This window comes from Mytilus californianus, unplaced genomic scaffold (assembly GCF_021869535.1).
Source record: "Mytilus californianus isolate M0D057914Y unplaced genomic scaffold, xbMytCali1.0.p SCAF_21, whole genome shotgun sequence".
In the NCBI taxonomy this organism is placed as follows: domain Eukaryota; kingdom Metazoa; phylum Mollusca; class Bivalvia; order Mytilida; family Mytilidae; genus Mytilus; species Mytilus californianus.
The window spans coordinates 387,212-412,944 of NW_026262670.1; the positions used below are offsets into that span (position 1 = coordinate 387,212).

Here is a 25,733-nt window from a genome sequence, read left to right on the forward strand (position 1 = left end):
TACTTTTTATGCAAGAAGAAGTAAGATATATATTGAAACAATGTTTAATGTTGAAAAATCCTTTTCTTTCTTTTGTAATATCTTCCTTCCGCTGTACATTTTTTCATTAATTGCATGTGTGACGTCTGTATGTGGACAACATCTTGAAATGGATAAGACCAAAGTCTGAAAGTAAAAAGAAATTAAACCTATCTGTTCTGTATTGCCTACTTCAACCAATTATACAAATCAATTAAACTAAACAAATGTGGATAAATACAAGATAAGAATGTGTCTGATACTTTGCTTCACTATTTGAGAAAAAAAAGTTATGAAATTGTTCTTCCCCACTATTTTAATCTGTTGACTGTCAGAGTGCCTCGATAAAGCAAGGTATTGTAAACAAATTTTCTAAAAGCTGTCTTCATGATTGATCACTCTATAGTTTAAACCAGAGGCTAGTAAAATTGCTCTAGCTATGTCTAAGCAAAATTGTTTTATATTATAGTTAAAAACCTTCATAAAATTTCTATTACCCTATTAACTGTATTAAGTGTACCCTAAAAAAATTTCCTTTCCTTAAAAATTTCTACCCACACCCCCCTTGATAAACCAAAATGGCTAAAGTCAGTACAAAGGGGGGTATTCAAAGTGCACATTGCAAAAATACTCAAAACAGAAAGTGTTGTTCAACCATAAAGAAGATATACATATTTATCTGTCATTTGTAGATAGATGTCTTATTGGCAGTCATACCCCAGATCTCTAGTTTTATACCAAATTCATTATATTAGAAGATTCTTATTTCATAAGTAATACTTTCTAAAAACAAATTGTCTTAATAATAAAAAAAATATGTCTCCTGTCTTACATATTTTGATAATATATAAATTAATGCATAAATATAATTGTCTAAATTTTTTCTTCACTCTAAAAAGTTAAGGAGACACTTTAAATATCAATATTTTAAACTAAAAGAGCATATGCACTTATTCAAAATGGTGGAAATTCTAATCCAATGTACTTACCAAAAGATATTATCCAAAATATGTGTAAACATAAACCTTCATAAATCCAAGAGTCATGTCATCAGAAGAATACATCTGCACTATTCAATGTCAATACAGTTATTTGTAACTTTTTGATCTACATCCATTGTAAAATTCATATTTTGTTCATGATAGCTAGAAGACATCTTTGCTTGCCATGTGCATGCTGATGCCTAGTTCAAATTTTAAATTTGTTTGAGGTTGTTTAGAGTATTGTGACAGTGTGATCCCTTTGAAATGTGCCCCTACTAATAACTGTTAATTACCTAAATCTTGAATATTTGATATATATTATAATAAAAAAATATTGTTTGTTTTTATCTTTATGTTATGAGTTATAATAGTAATTACAGAAAAATGTATAAAAACATGTGCTTCCCTTAATTTGGCCTCAAAATTTATAACACATAAAAATACTTCCTGTCTACTTGCACTACCGATATGAATGGACAACAGATGGCACATAACATTTATATCACCAGCTCATATTTCTAACTGAGATGAGAAAGAGGGCATGCAAATTGTTTGTGTATACATACAGTCAAACCTGAGTAAACCGGAAACCCTGAATAAACCGGTTTCCTGTCCATTCCGGCCGAAAATTAAAGTCCCATTTTTTCCCCTTCAAAGTCTTTGTTAAAATACCCTTTGGAAACCGGACCCTGTGTATTCCGAATTCCGGTCTAATGATGCAGTCCCAATACTCTTACTTACATCAATTATTACCTGTCAAAACCGGTTTGTCTAATTAATTTTAAATGATAACAGTATTGATCGATATGCAATCAAAACATATTTGTTTATACAAGATGGCTTTTCAGGATAATCAATTAGCCAGGTGTTAAACCGTGAACTTGCAATGGTACAGTAGTGAGCTGTATTAATAAAACACTATAAAAGTGTAAATTAAACTAAAAGACACGCCGAATATATCTAGGATAGAACTTACGTTGTAACGTAGATCTTTTTTTTTTCAAATCGCGGAGTTAGAAAATTACATCCTAGGTAACCTGTTGTGAACCCCTAAACCAATGACCCTGATAATGAAGAACACCCGGATGACAACAATCAATCAGTATTGTACACTGTACAACAATGTTTTGATTGTGACGAAATTTCTTTTTATAAAATTCTGGCTTTTTAATTATAGAATAACTAATCGAAGAATTCAAATAGAGAAAAATATTCAACGAGTGACCGAACAACACATTAATTCACGAATGCGCGAAAGGTCACGAGTTGAATATTTTTGCGATATTTGAATTCTTTGATTAGTTATTCTTTTTATTACATTGACAAATGGCTTTTTTTAATGAAATTAATGTAGAAAATGTAAGGAACTATATCTTTTTTCTACGCATTCACAATTTGTTTTGATCCGACGTTATCAACGTCTTGACAACGCCTATTGTTGTATGACGTCAGAGAGTGAAATAACCACATTTATTTCACATGTGAAATTATTGGTTTTTGTTTGACTGGGAAATCAATGTAATTCAATGCTATAAATGTAATAATCGGCTATACCAACGTCGGAAATGAACGATGGAAGTAAAACGAAACTCTCGTGTCACAATTCAAACAACGCGAGGATTATGATGCAAATGAAAACAATGAAGACAAAGCGAAAGTGAAATAGACATGTCGAATATTGATGCTACCGAGGTCTATTTGACATACTAGGATATGTAAAAAATGGTTAAAATATTATTTTTTTTAATTCGAGGAACAACCAGTTTCTTAAATTTATATAGACAATGAATAAGAAGATTCAAAACAACGATCATGCGAAGTTATTACGTTATTGCGTTTTGTATTAATGAGTTTATAGCTTACAATCAGACAGAACTTTTACATGTAATATATCAGACGTCACAAGTCATTAACTTCCGGTCAAAACAGAAACCTGAATAAACCGGCCCACTGTCCAAACCGGCCCTTTTTCATAGTCCCGTAGCCGGCCGGTTTATACAGGTTTTACTGTATAATTAAATACTGGTACTAGAAATTAAACAAAAGGCAACCTGCAACATAGGCTAAATTCATTAGATGGAAAAAATAAAAATATTGTTCACAGAAAAAGGTCATAAAAAGGGATAAAAAATCATAGGGAAAAATTAAAATGTCACAATTATTTAGTTTGAACTTGTTGAAATGAAAACCTTAAGCATTCTTGAAAAAAAAATTCTTTCTTACAAGATATCATAAATGTTTTGTAGTACAGTTTAGGAAATTGTTTATAACCATTAATTGTTATTTGAAGATCTTTTTTTTAAATAATCCAAGTATCCAAATAGTTCTGAGTAACATGAATTTAACTATAAGATATAACCAAAGTTTCTTGCAAAGTTGTTGCAAACAGTTATTCCTTAGACAATATAAGAAAAGGTTCCTGCAACTTTCAAGAAAACAAACACTTTCTTGCAACATTGCCATTGCAGCAAATTTTCTCGCAAACAAATAATGTTGCAGTAACATTGCGAGAATGTTGCAGGTAGCTGCAACATCCTGCAACTTTCTTGCAAACAAATTTGTTTGCTGCAATATTGCCGAAATAATGTTACAATATTGCAGCAAACTTTTCATTCTGTAAGGGTTCTCTCTCAACTACAAAAAAAAAAAAGATCTTTTGCTCAACTATACTTCAACTCCATAAAAATCAAGGATCCTTTGCTCAACTTTTCCTCAACTACAAAAAAATCAAAGATCAATTGCTCAACTTTTCCTCAACTACAAAAAATTCAAAGTCTGAATGCTCAATTTTTGCTCAACTACATGAAAACCAAAGACCAATTGCTCAACTTTTCCTCAACTACAAAAAAATCAAAGTCTGAATGCTCAACTTTTCCTCAACTATATGAAAGCCAAAGATCAATTGCTCAACATTTCCTCAACTTAATGGCCAGCTTCAGTTGAGGGCCAGTTGAGCGACATCTATCCAACATACAGTGCTTGGCCCAGTATGAGTTGAGCTAAATAGCACAAAACCTAGTTCTCAACTATTTTGCTTAAAACAGCTAGCCCTCAACTGTCCGCCACATGGCTCTCAACTGGCCCTCAACCTTTTTTTTCTGTAGGGGCTACCAGAGATAAAATGACATAGCAGTTCAACAATGAGAAAAACCTATAGGGCATAGTAAGCTACAAAAGGCCCCAAAATTACAAATGTAAGCCGTTTAAACGAAATTATTAATGACTTAATTTATGTATCAAACAATAAACGAAAAAAAAATGACAACCACTGATTTACAGGCTCCTGAAAAAATAAAGCACAGGTTTGTGTGCTTTTTGGATGAAACGAGCATATCCTCTTCATTTCTGCAGAATAAGCAATCAATTAAAGCTATAGGTTGAGTGGCTTTTTCTGCACATGCGCTAGCTATATATATAGTAATTTTATTTAACATTCAATTAACAAAATGGTTAGACCACTGTTTAAAATAATTGAATATTTCCTTTTATGAAGCTATTTATTGTCTTTGTGGAAAGATTTCCATATACATGTATCTATATATTATTGACAAAGATATGCCAAAATGTTCTGAAAAAAAGTGTGTTAAACAATAGTTTTAGGAACAAGTGACTTGCTTAAGTTAATGTATTATCAAGTATAGCTTAGAAAACACGTTTTACCCTTGTCCGTCTGTACGTACGTACGTACGTATGTTCGTACGTACGTCCCAAAATTGGTTTCCATTCTCTAACTTGAGTTTGCCTCAACCAAATGTTATGAAACATATACACAATGCTTATTACCACAAAACACAGATCAAGTATGAATTTTGGAGGCATCACTTTAACCGTTCTAGTGTTATGCCAGTTTATAAATGGAAAAATTGCAAAATTTTTAGTTTCCGTTCTCTTACTTAAGTTTGCCTCAACCAAATGTTATGAAACTTATACACAATGCTTATTACCACAAATCACAGATCAAGTTTGAATTTTGGTGGCGTCACTTTAATTGTTCTAAAGTTATGCCCTTTATAAATGGAAAAATTGCAAAATATTTAGTTTCCGTTCTCTAACTTAAGTTTGCCTCAACCAAATGTTATGACACTATCCACATTTATTCCTTTATAACCTCACCAGGTGGCTATGCAAATGTTTACCCATTTATAGTGTGTTTGCCTATTAACTTCAACACAATGGTAGATAAAAAAAACAATTTAAATATCAAGAATGATCCGAAAGTCTGGATATACAAATAAATCGACATAACCAAACTCGTCTAGTGACTCCCTATTGGATGTATTTCCTTTAAGGTATAGAACCACTAATTCGGCCCATTCAGGAAGAACATACAGGAAAGAAGTACATATTTTTGACAAAATAGTTCCTACACATAGCTGTAACTTTGTCAATAAGTAAAATATTTGGGTAATTCTAGTATCAAATGAAAACATAAGTACTCGGGATCAAAGTATTACCTATTTTTGGGACGTTTCATTTGAATAATAAAGAAATTTATTTTTTATATGAACAAAAATATTCTCTTTTCTCATTGGCTAAATACATAAGCAGTCTTTTATGATTAAACTTTATAATCACCTATATATCATACAAGTGAGAGGTTTAGCTATCTATAAAACCAGGTTAAACCCACCATTTTCTACATAAGAAAATGCCTGTACCAAGTCAGGAATATGACAGTTGTTGTCCATTCGTTTGATGTGTTTGAGCTTTTGATTTTGCCATTTGATTAGGGACTTTCCGTTTTGAATTTTCCTCGGAGTTCAGTATTTTTGTGATTTTACTTTTTTTCTAAGTTATATAAGATTAGGTACAGCTTAAGTTTTTCCTACTCAACTTCAAAAACATGGGCTTAATCTATCATGTACTTTGTCATTTGTATTCCTCTTTATTTTGATGTTATTTATTTAATAAATCTTATTGAATATATTTCAACAAGAATTTAAAAGTTTAGCAATTGCCAAAGCAGATATTTAATTTAGTATTACAAACCTGTTCGTGCATTTTCCACGGTTATTCAAAGCAAAATAATTATCTAAGATACCTGGGACGATCCATTTCAAGGATCTCTTTTGTTTATGTGTTGTACCTCGAACTTATTAACATGGTGTAGGTCTTTAAGTTGGGGTTCAATTTACTAAAAGGTAATCGGGCATCACTAATCAGACACATCCTCTTAGAATCAGGGGGTCCAAAATAGGATCCGGGAAAATCAGTCAGCGAAATACCATAATTTACAATTTCAGAGAATCAAAGTGCTTTTGGTTGATTTCAATCTCCGGTAAATAATCAAATGGTTTTTGAGTGGAAAAACAAACCTGTCCGAAACCGGGAAATGTTGGCTGCAATAGGAATTTAATTACAAAATAAGTCCATATCTCATTTAGTTATAGTGGCCGTTATTGGTTTTAAATTTTTGGCATTCGTCTACATTGGAGAAAAAAAGGAGGGGTAATAGCTTAACTTACAATTTTGATCATGGTTCAACTTTATTCTATTACGGCACACATTTAACCTCTAGCCAACGCTCTGTCTTAATAATGTGTTGCTCTAAAATTGTTATCATTTACATCAGGTTGATCCACTTTGCATCTCGTCGTGAATATGTATGACATATTTGCCACTGGACATTAAGGGAGGAATTTATTAATCAGCACCATTTAGTGATGTATAATCATTAATATTCAATTGACAATTATCTCAAGCAGTTTTCCAATTTTAAAATATTCGATTTTTATTCATATTTGATTTTTAAAGCGTTAATTTTAGCATTTCTTTTGTCATTTTCCTCTTTGCATTTAATTGTTTTTTAACGTTAAAGGGGCATGCACTAGCTACGAGATATATAAAAAATTTAAAATATGATTTTTTTTTTGTTCAATCATTAATGAAAGTGAAATAGTGAAATAATTATTCGCTTTTAGCAGCCAATATGGTTCAGATTTGTCAAAATAAGCAAAACAACATTGATGATAAATTTTTCACTTGCAAGTGAATAATTTGACCTCATTGAATCCGTATTCATGTGAACTTCAATGTAACCCTTAGCTAGAGATGGATAAAGCATGCATTGTGCGTGTATAGTTATTTAAAGGAAAATAATGTCAACATTGAAAGTGAAACAAAGATAAATCATTTAATCGACTGGGTTCGATCCAGAAATATCATTCTTATACAGGTAAAAACGATGATTAACATATTTTTAATCTATAAGAGGAAGTTAAACAGACCTAGGAGAATCCAATTGCATGAGTTCGCTATATCTATTTATCATGTTTATATCTATATTTATGTTTTTATCACCATGGGAGGTCTTCGGAGGTCAACTCGATAGTTAATTAGATGGCGTCTAGACTAAAATACAAGGAAACGAAGCTACATATTCTCGGGCCCATGCCCTGTAAATTGTTTGTTTTAGACTTTTTATAATTTGGATAAATGTTTTGCTTTGTTATAAATCAAATGTGAGAATTTGAGTCAAATCGGTGAACATGAATTTGACAGCTAGTGCCCCTTTAAATATCGTAGTCCACATTAGGGGTTATATTGTATCCTATCCAGGCAAACTAGGAGCAAGGGAGTAGAACAGAAATAAAATCTTCATCGAGTGGCAATAACTCATACATTGAAGCGTACTACTACGGCAGTGTCGTCTAGAAGACAAAATTTGCTGGTTTTTTTTTATATCTGGTATAATGGTTGTAATGAAAGCAAAAATGGATAAAAAAAATGTCGACACCAGTTTATATAAGGATTAAACTTATTTTGACCTTTTTATTTATTTGTTTAGATATTGTCTTACTGATCGGTTCTGTTATTTAAAATCTTTTTCATCTACGATTGTCCTAGCAAAAGTAAAAAAATGTGTTAAATTCAGCCATTCGAATTATTGGAAAATTTAGCTGACCTTTGTTGTAGTTTACAGATTTCAATCAATTAACTTGTGCATAGATCGTATTTCCCCCTAAAAGTGTTTTTTAAATGGTCCTGTAGTGTATATATAACGTGAAACTCTCACTACACTAGGCATCAGATATACAACATTTCTTTTTTTGTCCGAACGAAGCTGCGTATTTATACATCTGATGACCAAATCAGATGCACCCCTTTAGCAAGGGTATACAGTCGGACAGGAAAGGTTCAAAGATGTCAATATTCCTATACCCAAGTCAATCCTTCATAGATAAAGGTAAAAAATTAATGCGACAGCAACCCAACTGCACAGACACATTCAAATATTAAGAGTCAATATAGTGTTTTGTTATAGAAAGATTTGTATACAGAATAATAAGCTCAAACAGTCCCATGACTAAAAAAATACGAAGTTAATCTAATAATATCTACCGTCAAAGGTAACCCAACAGGCACACTTGATTAAGTATTAATTACCGTTAAAGATATCCCAAAAGGCACAAAGGTTTGGTTAAAAAATATCTCCTTCCCTTTTTTAATTTCGATCGGTGGAAATTAATGGAGGTGTAATATAAACCAGTAGAAAAAAAACAACACTTTATTGTATAGTTTAACAATAAAATAAATGATGATAATGAATGAAGTCCAGTGGCAAATTAAATGAATATTCAGGACGATAACATGTAAATACAAAATGTATAATATGAGTATTAACCCTGCTTGTACTAGACAGACACGCTTAGTCGGTGTTTTAACGCGTAAGTTCACAAGATATTAGTTTGTAGTAAGAACAGTCACCCTACCCAGAAACATTTCTGACTCCGAGCCGACAAGTCTGTGCTCTTACTACTAAATGCCACAAGTTTAAGTGTTGAAACAGCAAATACCAATGTTAACGTCTTTGTTTGACCGGTCGGGATTCAAACCAAAGACCTTTAGCTCTTGAGGCGAACACATTTCCTCGAAACAAACCAGGAGAGCGGTAGTAATATCATATAAAAACTAATGTAGAATTGATACAGTTTCACAGAATTTTCACAGTTACTAAAGCGAGCTAAAAGTATCTAACCTGAATTAGATGCGTTAATTGACATTGGAAACTACACGTAAATATGGATGGCCGACTTCAGAATAGATTTCATGGATCTGCGCTCTCTGCAAATAAGAAGCTCTTTTATCAACTATTTAGGGGTGTGGGTGTAGCCGGATGTGGCCAGTTGTTGCAAGTTTCTGTCCTAATTCAATATACCCTCAAATTTCAGTGGTATTCCAAGTTTCACGTCCAACCAAACTGTTGACCTCTTATTGCAAGACCTGCCTGTTTTTAAAATTGTTATGTTCTCGTTATGAACATGCATGAAATATTTGCCACTGGACGTAAAGCAAACAACAATCAATCAACTCCATAAATTATTCCATGTACATAGTACACGAAGACAAGATCTTGTATAATGCTATCATGGAAAATTTCCATTTAAATCGCTCAATGATAGTGCAATTTTTTTTGATGGTTTTGCAATTTACATTAAAAAAAATATTAAATTTATTAATTACTACATAACGTTAACTGATCACTTATAAAAAAAATGAAATCTTTTTTAACCCTTGGTTCTTATCTACTGTTTTATTAAGATTTAGGATATGATTTTGTCAAGTAATTATAAAACTAAGAAAAGTAAAAGTTTTTTTTTTTTTAACTGTTTGTCTATGGTACATTTAAACGTAAAAAGGGAATGACGAACAACTAAAATAAAAGTGTTTGTTTTCAAATAACACATTGTATTTTAATTTAAGAATAATGATAAACCGTGCGAAAATATCTCATCTATACACGTTTTGATCGAGCCACTCAAACATGTCAAACCTACATAACTTGGTGCTAAAGATGTTACATTTAGGCTATTAAGTACGATTTTATTCATTGGAGTTTAAATGCAGTTTATATATATATAAAGCCTAGGAAGAGCCTAGGTGGTGGACTGGTATAGCGTGTCAGACATAGTGCAAGGCGATTTGGTGCCACGATATCTCAGTAGCATGAGTTCAAATCCCAGCCAGGGAAGAACAAAAAATTTACCTCCGCAAATTTACAGATCTAACATTGTTGGGCTGTTATTTAGACGAATTATATATACAGAATGTGTTTTCAGCCTTGTATCACCATCACTGGTGATCTGATAGATAAAATCTGTTGTATAGTTTTCACTGGTTCAGACGTACTTATATATATATATATATAAAAAGAAAATCAAAATTGAAAACAACATTCAAATCTATGATTGTGTTGGATAAAAACCGCAATTTTTATACGTGTGCATGCAAAACAAATTTCTTGGTAGAGGGGTCTAAATACAGCACAAACAACATTTTCCAAAAGACCAAAAAAGTGAAAAAGTATATTTTAACAAAACGCATTTGACTAGCAGGTCGAACAACTGATGTTCTTAAACCCTGCTGACTGCCATTGGCGATTGCCAAATAAACGGATCACAAGATGTAATAAAATGGATCTTATAATTAATTTAATACTAAACAGAAAACAATAAACTTGAGGAAAAGATGGTATACCGCAAACATGAGGTGCAAAAATGTGTACACAATATTCGGATTTCGACAATTAATGTCTCTTCAGTGATGTAAGGAATCGAAACGGTATTTGGAAGGCACAGTACATTCAATGGAAATGAGATGTGCCAATGCTAATACAACTGCATACCAAATATCAGCACAATTATGAAGGGGCCAAAAATAAGCATTTTTCTAGTTTCTAGACAATAACTTGTGTTCAAGTGTATGGATCTCTCTGAAATTGTACTGCAAGGTACCATACCACAAAGGGAAGGCTGGGATTGATTTTGGAGGTAATTGCCTCCAAATTTTAGGAATTAAGGGCCAAAAAGGGGCAAAAACAAGCATTTTTCTAGTTTCATGACAATAACTTGTGTGTAAGTGTATGGATCTTTATGAAATTGTACTACAAGGTTCCATATCACAAAGGGAAAGCTGGAATTGAGTTTGGGGGTAATTGTCCAAAACGTTTAGGAATTTGGGGCCAAAAAGGGTCCAAAAAACAAGCATTTTTCTATGTTCCAGACAATAACTTGTGTTCAAGTGTATGGATCTCTCTGAAATTGTACTGCAAGGTACCATACCACAAAGGGAAGGCTGGGATTGATTTTAGGGGTGATGAATCATGAGGGGGTAAACATTTTTAAGTTCTTACATTCATTCTGTGTCAGAAACCTATGCTGTGTCAAATATTTTTACAATCCAAATTCAGTGCTGTATCAAGCTTGAATGTTGTGTCCATACTTGCCTCAACTGTTCAGGGTTCGACCTCTGCGGTCGTATCAAGCTGCGCCCCAGCAGAGCATTTTATTCCTTATTGTTAGTTGTTGTTCTTGTGACAAGTTGAGCTCTTTACAATAGAACTTTACAGTTTGTACTTTTGCTGTGTTGTTACTACCATGTCTCGTTTTAATGCAGGGTTGAGGTCACACAACCGTCTTTAAACATGTCACATTCTTTATGTGTCTTTCTCAAGTCAAGAAAACCTGTAAATTACTCATCAAAGATACCAGGCTTATAATTTTGTAGGCCAAATGGGCGTTTTGTCTACGAAAGACTTATTGGGCATGCTTGAATCAATAAAAATTAAAATGCTAAATAAGGTACAAAGTTTAAAAGCATTGAGGACTCAAAGCTACGCAAGGATTTATCAATACACTTAATCAATATATTCCTGCGGTAGTAAATCTTATAAAGTTCTTCTAGCTGTCCAAAGCCTTGTAAACAGATAATTCACGAATATGACTAACTAGTACAATGATAATTCATATGATGTCATATTCCAGTGGTTTTCTTTTATTTTTGATCAATAGAATAGTAATAATCAGGCCTTTGTATTTTCCTCTTTTGAATAATTTCACATCTTCTGATATTAGGGCCTTTTACAGCTTTCTGTGTTGCTCATTATTTAAGGCCATACAATGACCTGTAATTGTTTACTTATTTGTGCTTTGGTCGATGAAAAGATGTCTTGTTGACACTGATGACCACATCTCCTTATTTTATATTGTCTATTGTATATATTATTCATTTTCAGAGTGTTATTTTATACGCTTTCAGATACCAAATTAGACTTTAGCGACATTTTAGATCAAATGATGAGACAGTTAGTGATATCAGTGGATGACAGACGCAGCATTGAACAAAATGATGATCCGGAAAAAAAACTGCTCAGTATGATGATTAAAAGGGGAGAGCCTAATAAATCTGTGTGTATTGATGTTTTAAAGCAAAATAGTGGATATGAAGATCTCGGAGAAAAATTGAAGTCTGATTCATCAAGCTCAGTGTCATCACCCACTAAAACAGGTAAGATCTGTATTTGTCATCATAAAACAGATCATGGAGATCCCTGGTGTGCATTCGATCCCTTTATCAAAATTAAATGTAGCAATAATACACTATTGTACAATACGCAACAACTTGCGGAGCATATCATGATTTGAAAGTCCATCACTGCGTTTGTCAACCTGTGTGTCACTCCTATTGTTAGCACTTTATCGGCAGGATAGCATATTTTGTAATTCCTATTTATTCTGTCAACAAACATATCAATCGACTCCCGATGGAGAGAGCTGTTATTCCAGCTGATGAAGTCTATCCAAAAATAAATTGCCCTTCTTTATTTTAATCCACAATTTGTCTATACTATGCTTTTTTTTAAGAATATCAAATACTATTAAGAAATTCGTAAGCCTATGTTTAACAAGTAGACATTGTTGAGATAGTTATTTCTTTGTATGAATAACGCTGCATGCATGTATTTTATTGAGATTTTTACACTTGATTTACATTAAAACGTGACGTTATTTCATAATACTTTAAAGTAGCTCCTCCTGTCCTTGATCTTAAAAATATAAGCCAGTTTTATCAAAGGGTAATTGAACAAATTATGAAGAGAGAAATATAGTTAAGGTACCTACAGCTTTTGGTTTGTTACGCTCATGTCAATGCTAAAAGCGGGGGCAATATAGTTACATCCTGAAATTATATTTCATCATGGCTTGCAATTACTCATATTCTACAGTATTTGGTATTTTTCATTTCTTAAAATTAAATCAACTTGACTTTTTTTATATGTACACTATTTGTTCATGGTACAATGCCTTTTCTGAAGCATATTTCAGACTGTTAAAAAGTGTAATTTACCACTCATCCCCAATTGTATGGACAATAAATGTACAACATTATAAGGGAACCCCGTTCACTAATTAATATTAACAGCTACTGCATCAAGAATGATACTTATTCTACCCTTTTCATTTGTATGGTCTCAACTGTTGATTTATTTTCTAGCAACAAGTGTTATTCACAAAGAAAAAATTTACTATCTATAATTTCGCATTATAAGGCAGTAGGAATGATTGGTCGATTGACCGATTTGTAGCCAACATCATGAAAAATCTCTAGATGGGTCAAGGCAATGGATAAAACGAGGGCACACATAAATTAGTTTTTGTCTCGCCTTGACGGAGTCAAAAAGCGAGACATAGGTATGCTGTTTCCTGGCGTCGGCGACGGCGGCGTCAACAATGTATTAGTTTGTGATTAGGTCTAGTTCATGGTGAACCACTAGTGGTAGGTCAATGATATTTGGTATGCAGTTGTATTAGCATTGGCACATCTCATTTCCATGGAGATTATTTGGCTCTGCCCCCTTAGTCATGGTCTATAGACTTCGAAAATTTTGCTAAGTTAACATGTATTAGTTTGTGATTAGGTCAGTTCAAGAGGAACCATTAGTGGTAGGCCAATGTTAATTGGTGTTCAGTTGTATAAGCATTAGCACATCTCATTTCCATGGAGAATATTTGGCCCCGCCCCCTCAGTCATGGTCTATTGACTTTGAAACTTTTGCTTAGTTTACATGTATTAGTTTGTGATTAGATCAGTTTAAGATGAACTGCTAATGTTAAGTCAATGATATTTGGTATGCAAATGTATTGGCATTTGCAAGTATCATTTCCATGGAGATTATATAGCCCCACCCCTGATCATGGTTCATTGACTTTGAATCTTTTACATAGTTTACAAGTTAATGTTTGTGTTTATGTTTGTTTAAAGGGAATGACTAATAATAAGTCAATGGTATTTGGTATGCAGTTGTATTAGCATTGGCACATCTCATTTCATGGAGATTGTTTAGCCATGTACCTTCAGTCATGGTTCATTGACTTTGAATATTTGCATAACTTACATGTTAAAGTATTGCTATTTTAATTTCAACATTTGCATTATCAAAATTACAAAAAGGCGAGACATATCTCTGTGATAACAGTTTATTACAACTCTTTTAACTACCACCAATATTTTTAGCTCACCTGGCTCAAAGGGCCAAGTGAGCTTTTCTCATCACTTGGCATCCGGCGTCCTGCGTCAGTCATCCGTAAACTTTTACAAAAATCTTCTCCTCTGAAACTACTGGGCCAAATTTGACCAAACTTGGCCACAATCATTATTAGGGTATCTAGTTTAAAAATTGTGTCCGGCCATCATGCCAACCAACCAAGATGGCCACCATGACTAAAAATAGAACATAGGGTAAAAATGTAGATTTTGGCTTATAACTCTAAAACCAAAGCATTTACAGGAAATCTGACATGGGGTAAAATTGTTAATCAGGTCAAGATCTATCTGCCCTGAAATTTTCAGATGAATCGGATAACCCGTTGTTAGGTTGCTGCCCCTGAATAGGTAATTTTAAGGAAATTTTGTTGTTTTTGGTTATTATCTTGAATATTATTATAGATAGAGATAAACTGTAAACAGCAATAATGTACAGCAAAGTAAGATCTACAAATAAGTCAACATGATCAAAATGGTCAGTTGACCCCTTAAGGAGTTATTGCCCTTTATAGTCAATTTTTAACCATTTTTCGTAAATTTTTGTAATCTTTTACAAAAATCTTCTCCTCTGAAACTACTAAGACAAATTTAACCAAACTTGTCCACAATCATCATTAGGGTATCTAGTTTAAAAAATGTGTCCGATGACCCCGCCCACGAACCAAGATGGCCGACATGGCTTAAAAATAGTACATAGGGTAAAATGCAGTTTTTGGCTCATAAGGCAGATTCCATATGAAAAATTGAAATGTCTGTCAAAATGAATAAATAAATAAAAATAATAATTACTGTTATTTTAAAGATAATCTGTGAATGTTTTGAGGAATAATGATGTTAGAAGAAATTATAAAAATAATTTTTGGATATGATTGTTTCCGTTTAAAGTAGAAATGATTAAAACAAGTTGAAAAAATGCAAAAATTTTGACAGAATTAACTCCCATTTTTTTACACAATGTTTATGTGTTGCAATGCTTTATGTTGACACTTGTATACTGGTATTTACTAGTGTAGTCTGGTTATTCAAACATCCCTGTTCCCAAATTTGTTACTTTTTTTAGTCAAAAACATCTGTGATATATATTTTTTTTCACTTTCAAATATCTTGCTTTATAGCTCAGTGTCTGTCAATAAATCTTATGTCACGAACATCGCTGTAAAAACTTTCAAAATCATTGTAGGTTCCAATATATGCCAGTTAAAACTGTAAGTCATGCTGTGCATAAGAAAAAACACATGTTGATTCTTTCATTTAACTTTATTCAAGCAATAGTTTTAACTTATATGTTTCCTACATAAGATCTGTCAAACTTGTTTTCTTATGTCTGAAACATTTGAATGTGCTAACAGTTAAAGTTCTTTGACCTGTAGTGAAATCTTGTTAGATGTTAGGCTGCAGTATTTTCCAGGAGTTTAAAAAATGACTTTCAACTAGAATTTGATTTCCAATGTCAGTCAAAAAAAACAAATATATATTGTCTGTCAAAATATCTTATGTATGAAAAATCTTATGTCAGAATCAAGTCTGTAAAAATCTAATGTCAGAAACTCAATTTGTCTGTCAAATCTTATGTCAGAAATAATAAAGTCTGTCAAATCTTATGTCAGAAAAAATAAAGTCTGTCAAATCTTATGTCAGAAATAATAAAGTCTGTCAAATCTTATGTCAGAAAAAATAAAGTCTGTCAAATCTTATGTCAGAAACAATAAAGTCTGTCAAATCTTATGTCAGAAATAATAAAGTCTGTCAAATCTTATGTCAGAAAAAATAAAGTCTGTCAAATCTTATGTCAGAAACAATAAAGTCTGTCAAATCTTATGTCAGAAACATAATATTTAAGGCTTCGTTTATTTAAAAAGGATGATGCTCATAATTTGTTTTTTGGTCAAATTGTCTTTATCTTTATTAGTAAAGCATGTATTCAAAAACAGAAGTTCATTGCTTATGATTTTTGCCTAACGTGCTTATGGGAGTTGTTTCACTTTCTTATATGGAATCTGCCATATCTCTGAAACCAAAGCATTTAGAGCAAATCTGATGTGAATAAAATTGTTCATTAGGTCAAGATCTATCTGCCCTGAAATTTTCAGACCAATCAGGCAACACATTGTTGGGTTCAAGGCTCGACAATAACGCTTGTCCGATTGTCCGGTACCAGAGGAAAAAAGAGTCGGACAAGTAAAAGTCATATCAAGTTTGTCTGATGGGACAAGTAAAAATCATTCTGTTGAAAATAAATTAAATCCAACTTTGATGATCAAAGTAATATAAAAAAAAACAAGAAAAGAAGATATTTGTTTGACATGTTTACTTGCGATCGATAATTTAAAACTGGTTCTTTGTCAGATACTTTATAACAGATAAAATGCATACTATTCTCGGAAACCCGTCTTACCGAATGTGGCTTTGTAGATAAGGTAACAAGACAGTTAGGCACCGTCACGGAAACGAATCAGCTCCATGTTTAATAGACAGTTCGGCACCGTTGGAGACATTTCGGGACTAAGACAAACCAGTACCTCGTTTTCCTACTTATTTTGTTGCTTTATAATAAATATATGATAAATTTTTTGATCATAAAATTCATAAAATCATATTTGATCATATTTAGACAAAACAATATTTGATTGTGTTTGAATAAACATCTTAATATATTAAAAACAAAACTGATTGTAGTAAGGCATTAATCATAATAATCAATATTTTATCAACTCAAAAGACCAGGATACAAACCAAATGAGTGTAGACTGACAGGCCTAACAGACTGTGCCTGATGTGCAGAGTCTGATGAGACTTTGGCATTGATGAAAAATAGAACCGAAGTCCTGTGACTAGACTTGACTAGATTCAGTTTTTCTGGATTCATATTTTTGAAAAAGGATATCAAGAGATATAAATCAAATTCTGTTCTATTGTTTTAATTCATTTTGTTCATTGAATCAACCTAAAATGCAAAAAAAGGTTAATATTAAGGTTTTTTTGGACAAGTTATAATTCCATTCGGACAAGTTAGTTTTGGTATGTACTTGTCCTATTGGGCAAGTTGAAAAAAAAGTTATTGTAGAGGCCTGGGGTTGCTGCCCCTGAATTGGTAATTTAAGAAAATTTTGCAGCTTTTGGTTATTATCTTGAATATTATTATAGATAGAGATAAACTGTAAACAGCAATAATGAACAGCAAAGTAAGATCTACAAATAAGTCAAACATGACCAAAATTATCAATTGACCCCTAAAGAAGTTATTGCCCTTTATAGTCAATTTTTTACAATATTCATAAATATGTAAATTTTACAAAATATTTTCCACTGTAACTACTGGGCCAAGTTCATTATAGATAGAGATAATTGTAAGCAGCAAGAATGTTCAGTAAAGTAAGATCTACAAACACATCACCATCACCAAAACACAATTTTGTCATGAATCCATCTGTGTCCTTTGTTTAATATGCACATAGACCAAGGTGAGCGACACAGGCTCTTTAGAGCCTCTAGTTTTATAATTGCGGGAATAATTTTGAAAGATTAATGGTTGATGAAATTTTTTTATTGATTTGAAACTTTAAAAACCACAAAAATAATCAGGAATATTAGATATGAAAAAAAATATTTAGGATTGAAACCACCAAATGATTTCTTTGATGGCATATTGCCCTACAATCTCCATTGAACCATTTTACAGGACACTTGTATATGGTTTTAAAAATATTATTGATTAAAAGAAACTACATACAGTATACATAATCAGACAGATACTATCAAAATAAAAACATGACTGAAAGCAACAATTGGCTCTTTTTATCAGAAATGTAACCCTTAAATATTGATGGTTTTATCAATTTATTGGTTTATCCTGGAAACTATTATTGATAGTAGTGAATGGAAGACAACAGAAATTGTCACTGAAGAACTGATGTATAATATACATTTGTACATTATTTTAGACTTACAAGATGTTCCAGATTATAAAATACGTCTACAGAAGAATTACTTAGAAATAATCAACAGATTAAAACACGACCAGTAGATCTACAACAACAGTGAAAGTGATTGAAAAGAAAAATGAGAAACACATGTTTGAATAGAGGAAGAACAAGTTTTTAAAAAGTAATTTGTTTAATTCTCCAGAAATGAATCTGTCCTAAATCAGTCCTGACAGACAAGATGGAGAGAAAAACAGAAGGATCGGATAGAGATATTTATATTATCTATCAACCTTTCAGACATTATTCAAGTGAAATGTGCAATGAATGGATATACTGCAGTTTCATTTTATGATAATGAGTCCGATATAGATTTTTGAGATATGTTATAGTTCGATATAAACTTTTGTAGATTTTTGTGTGCTTTTTTTCTCTCCTTCATATTTGTACATTCCTGAGTCAATTGACATGTTCATGGAATCATACAATAGATTGATTCATCATTCTGTTGATCCAAGCAAACTGATACTGTTTCAAGAGAATGTGATTGTTCAGTTCAATCTAGTGTGGATACTTGATTTTGATTTGTCTGTTATGACATGTAGATTTATGAAGTATTTCAGGTATCACTACAGTCTTATAATGACTTGTTAATGAACTTGTTTTTATTATTCTTAATTGTATTTGATGTATACTATTAAGTCATTTTAATCTTCCGTACGCTTCAATACATTTGATTGTTAAGTAATCTGGAAATATGAGTCATTTGTCTTATGTAGATCATAAAGACACTTGATTGTTCGGTATAGTCACAGGTAAATACTTGAGTGGTTGTATTGTTCGTTGCATTACTGATTTGTCTTAAGTTTGATTTTCAAGGCATAATACTGTTGATTCTTGAGTCATTTATTGTTCATGGCATTCCATGATGTCATTTTTTGCTGTTCAGAAGTAATGGTCTAGGACTGATTTGAAATTAACTCGTTATGTTGTTTCTGTGCAATGAATATTGAACCATACAACAAACAAACTTTTAACATTTTGATTTATCGTTACTGATTACAAAATTTAGGCATAGATGGAAAATGAGAATTTTTACGTTTGCCTTCAGGAGTTATGGTACTTTTTTTACAGTAATTGCAACCTTAGGCTTTACTGTTTGAAGGGAAATTGACTCACCGGTGAATGATCTGTTACGGATGTTTGACTGATCTATTAATGATCAGTGAACGATTACTCATAGAATCCGTCAGATACGTCAAATAAGCTATGTGAGAGTTACTGTGACAACGGTCAGCGATCAATCAGTAAATTAATTATATGCATGGATCGGACAGATATGTATATAATTGAAATTATTATGTAAAATGAGCTCAACAGTGATTACATGCGATAAACGTGGACCTCTTCAAAGACACTTGGTAGCAATAACTCATTAAAAATATATAAATTACGTTTTACGCATTATATTTTATAATGTATTACTTCTTTATTGGTTCTTTTATTTTTTTGCCAAATAAATTACATAAGTGCAGAATAATGTCATGCTAAGAGAGTTTCTGTATCACTAAACAGAGATGAAATATTATCATTTGAAATAAGTACCCTATCTACCAATTATGCATTTTAATGTCTAGATGATGAAAATAAAAATAATAAAACAGTAAAGATACTGAATAAAAGCTTTGTTTGGGCTGATTAAGAGTGTAATTATTTCTTTATTTTAATGGAAATCATGAACCGCCATTGGAATGTATTAAAAAATTTTGTACATCAGGATTGGTAGTTTTTGTCTCGCCTTGACGGAGTCAAAAAGCGAGACATAAGTATGCTGTTTTTGGCGGCGGCGGAGTCAACAATGTATTAGTTTGTGGTTAGGTCTAGTTTAAGGTGAACCACTAGTGGTTGGTGAATAATATTTGATATGCAGTTGTATTAGCACTGGCAAATCTCATTTCCATGGAGATTATTTGGCCCTGGCTCCTCAGTCATGGTCTATTGACTTTGAAACTTTTGCTAAGTTTACCTGTATTAGTTTGTGATTAGGTCAGTTTGTGGGAACCACTAGTGGTAAGTCAATGATATTTGGTATGCAGTTGTATAATCATTGGCATATCTCATTTCCATGGAGAATATTTGGTTCCGCCCCCACAGTCATGGTCTTTGAAACTTTTTGCTTAGTTTACATGTATTAGTTTGTGATTAGGTCAGTTCAAGGGGAACCTCTAGGGGTAAGTCAATGATATTTGGTATGCAGTTGTATAATCATTGGCATATCTCATTTCCATGGAGAATATTTGGTTCCGCCCACACAGTCATGGTCTTTGAAACTTTTGCTTAGTTTACATGTATTAGTTTGTGATTAGGACAGTTCAAGGGGAACCATAAGTGGTAGGCCAATGTTAGTTGGTATGCAATTGTATAAGCATAAGCACATCTCATTTCCATGGAGAATATTTGGTCCCTCCCCCTCAGTCATGGTCTATTGACTTTGAAACTTTTGCATAGTTTACATGTATTAACGGTCAATTCATGATTGCGTCTGTTAAACACCAAACATACGCTAGTGTCAAACTCAATTTGTTAACATTCTTTTTAATTCATTTCTCCCAGATTTTTTTTTTAGATTGTAATTGAAATTGACGAAAAGTTCAATAAGATCAACTATCAAAAGCATGAAAACAAATGTGTCTGGGCCTTTTATAGCCGACTATACAATATGATTTTTTTTTCTCATTATTGAAGGCCATATGGTTGCTTACATTCACTTCATCTCAACATTGGTGAATAGTTGTCTCATTGACAATCATACCACATCTCCTTATTTTGGATTCAATTTTGCTGATGCACTTTGCCTATATACCATTTTGTGTTTCTTTGTTGAAACATTTACTTGCTTTTATAATGATAAAGATTATATTACAATGTCGACTGTTGTACCCTAATTGTTGTTGTTTTTACCTATTATGCATCTTTGTTTTGCTAACACGTGGTGGTGAATGAGATAGAATTTAATGCAACTGTCATACAAGTGAGAGGTTTACATGTAGCTTGCTTTAACACCAGGTTTAATCTACCATCTTCTACACAATGAAATGCCTGTACCATTTCAGGAATATCAATTACGGACTTTAAAAAACGCAACATTTGATTAGTTTTTTTAGTTTTTCATTTTGAGATACACATTACGCATGAAATACTAAATTAAATAATAATTTGATTCATTTCTTCATCGTCTAAGGTAAGTTTGAAATTCGAAACTTGAACTGATAACGTTACGCTTAACATTTAAATCGTGTCAAATGCAAAGAAATCCGGATTTTTTTCTCTTATTTTGCTGGTCGTGTCAATCGTAAAAGGTAAAGACAGCTGTTAAATATTGCTAATTGACTGACAGAAAGGTTAACCAATATTATACTGTTGGTAATGTTTTGAGTCAAAGTTTTCCTCCTTTTGATTTTGCCCATTTCCACCCAATCCAGTCTGTTTTTGCAGTAATGTGGTGAACACTTAAACCTTGATAAACATAATTAACGTGGGTTATATGGCATTTCAGCATACTAGAAACATTGCTAATGATGTTGCCTAATTTGATTGAAATGACGTAACATTAAACTACAGGTTGACTGGGTCAATAGGTGGTCACTTACGAGTTATGACTACCTGCTCTGAAGTTTCAGGGATTTAAAAGTAATTTTATAGCGCTAAATTGTTCTCAAAAGAACGTGCACTAAATTCCGTCTGTAAATTTTAAATGACTTAATTTTAATTTTCATTTCTCAGTCGTGACGAAAAGGAAAATCAATATTTTTTTACTGATTAGAACTTGGCAATGGATTCAGGAAATGTTAAACGTAGATAAAAATCATGTATGCGCTTCTAAGTTCGTGTCAAGAAATTCATGCGACGTCGAAATTCCGCGATATTTGATTGTCTGAGGAAATTAAGGTATTGATTTTTATATTCAAAAAGGAGTACGGGAAGCATGATAAGCCATGAAATGAATATAAGTCATGATTTGATGAAAACATAAACAAAGTATGTGTTGCGTTTCTTAAATCCATCCGTATATTAACAACACAAGATAGTGACAAGGACACCTCACCATCTAAAAATGGACAATTAACAAGAAGAAATGAAAAATCACTTCTTTGATCATTTATTTTGGTATTCAGTTTCCCGTTAAAGATATAGATATCAATAACCAGAAAAGGGCATTATTTTTGTTAGTATTAGCTTAATTTAAAGTCCGTTCAGCAGGATAAATCTCATAAGTGTACATACTGAAGTCGTCATTATTGAGAGCCAATATATCATACAAATGTCTGAAGGTGTCACTAAAAGTTTGTATCAGATGTTGTTTCGATGGGCCTTTGCTGATTTTAGTCATAACAATACATAAATAGGTCTGCAATAAGTGGTGCTCATTCAGTCCCCATTGGTATTCTGATAAACTTGCTCATTTAAATAACGTTTTTTTAAATAACCTTGTGTTTCCTAAAAAGTAAAAATCATTCAATGTTCTCTCAAACAAAACGTACATTCTATCAGTCAGCTATAAACCAACATACCAAAAACAGTTCACAATCTGCAAGCATTATAAACGAAGTTATTTATGAATGTTTTTATTTTTAGCTCACCTGGCCCGATGGGCCAAGTGAGCTTTTCTCATCACTTGGCGTCCGTCGTCCGTCGTCCGTCGTCGTCGTCGTCGTCAGTCGTCGTTAGCTTTTTACAAAAATCTTCTCCTCTGAAACCACTGGGCCAAATTTAACCAAACTTGGCCACAATCATCATTAGGGTATCTAGTTTAAAAAATGTGTCCGATGACCCCGCCAACCAACTAAGATGGCCGCCATGGCTAAAAATAGAACATAGGGGTAAAATGTAGATTTTGGCTTATATCTCTGAAACCAAAGCATTAAGAGTAAATCTGACATAGGGTAAAATTGATTATCAGGTCGAGATCTATCTCCCCTGAAATTTTCAGACAAATCTGACATTCTGTTGTTGGGTTGCTGCCCCTGAATTGGTAATTTTAAGGAAATTTTGCAGTTTTTGGTTATCTTGAATATTATTATAGATAGAGATAAACTGTAAACAGCAATAATGTTCAGCAAAGTAAGATCTACAAATAAGTCGTCACGATCAAAATTGTCAGTCGACCCCTTTAGGAGTAATTGCCCTTTATAGTCAATTTTTAACAATTTTTCGTAAATTTTTGTAATCTTTTACAAAAATCTTCTTCTCTGAAACTACTGAGACAAATTTAACCATACTTGGCTATAATCATTATTAGGGTATCTTGTTTAAAAAATTTGTCCGATGACCCCGCCTTCCAACTATCATGTCCGACATGGTTAAAAATAGAACATGGGGGGGAAAATGCAGTTTTTGGTTTATATCTCTGAAACTAAAGCATTTAGAGCAAATCTGACAGGTGGCATAAATGTTCATCAGATTTAGATGTATCTGCCCTGAAATTTTCAGACGAATCCGACAACCCGTTGTTGGGTTGCTGCCCCTGAGTTAGTAATGTTACAGAAATTTTGCAGTTTTTTGTTATTATCTTAGATATGATTATAATATGTAATATCTAATACTATTAATTATGATTTTAACCTTATTTTACATGATTTCCAAAGCATCAGTAAATACAGGTGAGCGATACAGGCTCTTGAGAGCCTCTAGTTTTAGTTTCTACCCACTGGTCACCGATACGTGATATGTCATTTACGTAAACGAAAGACCACTCGATTTTTAAGTAATCCTTTTACACGAATTAACCAAGCATCAACACAATTTCTGTAGACCGTATATCGAACAAAGATAGAAGATATCAGATCAGTTTTAAAAATATACAGGCATTACATCAAACAAAGAAAGAAGATATCAAATCACATTTATGAATATTTAGGCATTACATTGGTCAAAGAAAGAAAATATAAAATCAAAATATAAAGGCATTACATCAAACAAAGAAAGAAGATATCCGATCAATTTTATGAATATAGATTTATATTTATTAAGTTGATGAACAAACATGTATTTATGAATGCTTAAATACAGAGCCTTTAGTACATATCGAAAAGTCTACACAAAGCAAAAACAGCAAACACACAAACAAAGTTAGATGTTTTAATTTGTTATGATAAAATTATAATAAAAGATAAAAATATACGAACAAGATGAAATGGACTTGTTTTGACAGACATTTCGGCACAACGAATGGTCTTAATTTCAGCAATGTCAGTCCCTTATCAAAATGAGCTATGCGTGTGTTTAAAGAGCTCACTCGTTCGTACGCCTGCTTTATTTTATTAAAGACAAATAATTCAATTGTAAGCTAAACTTTGTATCTTGATCTTTTTACTTATGCTTTATATGTTATACTTAGATCCACGTCCGTTCCTCAAAACAAAGTCATATGTGTTGTCTCTTTCTCAAATCTGTGTCCAATATTTCATTCATCTAGTCGACGTCCAATATGACACCAATCATGTTATACCAAACCGACGTCCAATCGATCGAAATCATCTCTCATCGATGTCCAAAAGCATTCAATTATATCATCATTTATTTCAAGTTTGATCTTTGTTTATATCATATGTTTCATTTTGTGTTAATAAAAATAAAAAGACGATATTACACTTCGACATCATATTGCATGTACATGCGAAATAATATTTTGGTGAAAGCAGATTATCCTCTCGATCTACGTTATCGTATTCCTGTCATATTCCTATAAATGACTGTCATCTGAATATACGATAATAACCCACCAAATAGATTGCATTTTAATAAATTTTTGTACATCAGGATTGATTGTTTTTCATAAATAAAATTAAATGAATGTAAACAAAAATGCACTAAAAAGTAAATTCACTAAAATACTGAACAAAAAACAGAGGAAAATTCAAAACGAAAAGTCCCTAATCAAATGGTCAAACACATCAAACGAATGGCTAACAACTGTCATGTTCCTGACTATGTACAGGCATTTTAGACATCAAGAGAGGAATATACAGTCTCAAACAATAGATAGAATAAAAACATACAGCCAAAGAAGAAATGTTTTAATTACTTCTTTCTGTGCAATTTTGAAAGAGTTCTTTATCTTTAGAGGTAACTTCTGTGTTTTGTATTAGTATTGCGAGGTCTTTATATTCATCGAATGCGTTTAAAGCTTCGAGGAATTGATCACAATGATTTTTATTTCCACGCAAAAGTATTTTCATTAGGATTCTGTTCTTTTTTAATCTTAACTCTTTCTTTGTTTTTCAACATATTGATAAACGTTAGGTAATCTACTATCCATTTAAACGAAGGAACTTTATAGAATGCATCAGGCCACTGTGATAAACCTACAAGTATAACCAATTTCATCTATCAAAAGTGACATATCACATCAAATAACAGTTTCACGCCAGCAGAAAAATCAATTTTTATATTATCGATTTGAATAATGGAAAAATAAAAAATACACAGC

At 32.3% G+C, this 25,733-nt stretch overlaps 1 protein-coding gene across 1 annotated transcript in view; it reads left to right on the top strand.

Annotated features, from left to right (window-relative positions):
- LOC127731931 (probable serine/threonine-protein kinase qkgA) overlaps positions 1-20,020 on the top strand; it is a 93,832-nt gene extending 73,812 nt beyond the window's left edge. The window contains exons 8-9 of the mRNA XM_052240781.1: positions 12,039-12,287; positions 18,266-20,020. Of these exons, the coding sequence (XP_052096741.1) occupies positions 12,039-12,287; positions 18,266-18,348 (332 nt within the window). The 3' untranslated portion in view covers positions 18,349-20,020. The remainder of the gene's footprint in view (positions 1-12,038; positions 12,288-18,265) is intronic.
- The last annotated feature ends 5,713 nt before the right edge of the window (positions 20,021-25,733 follow it).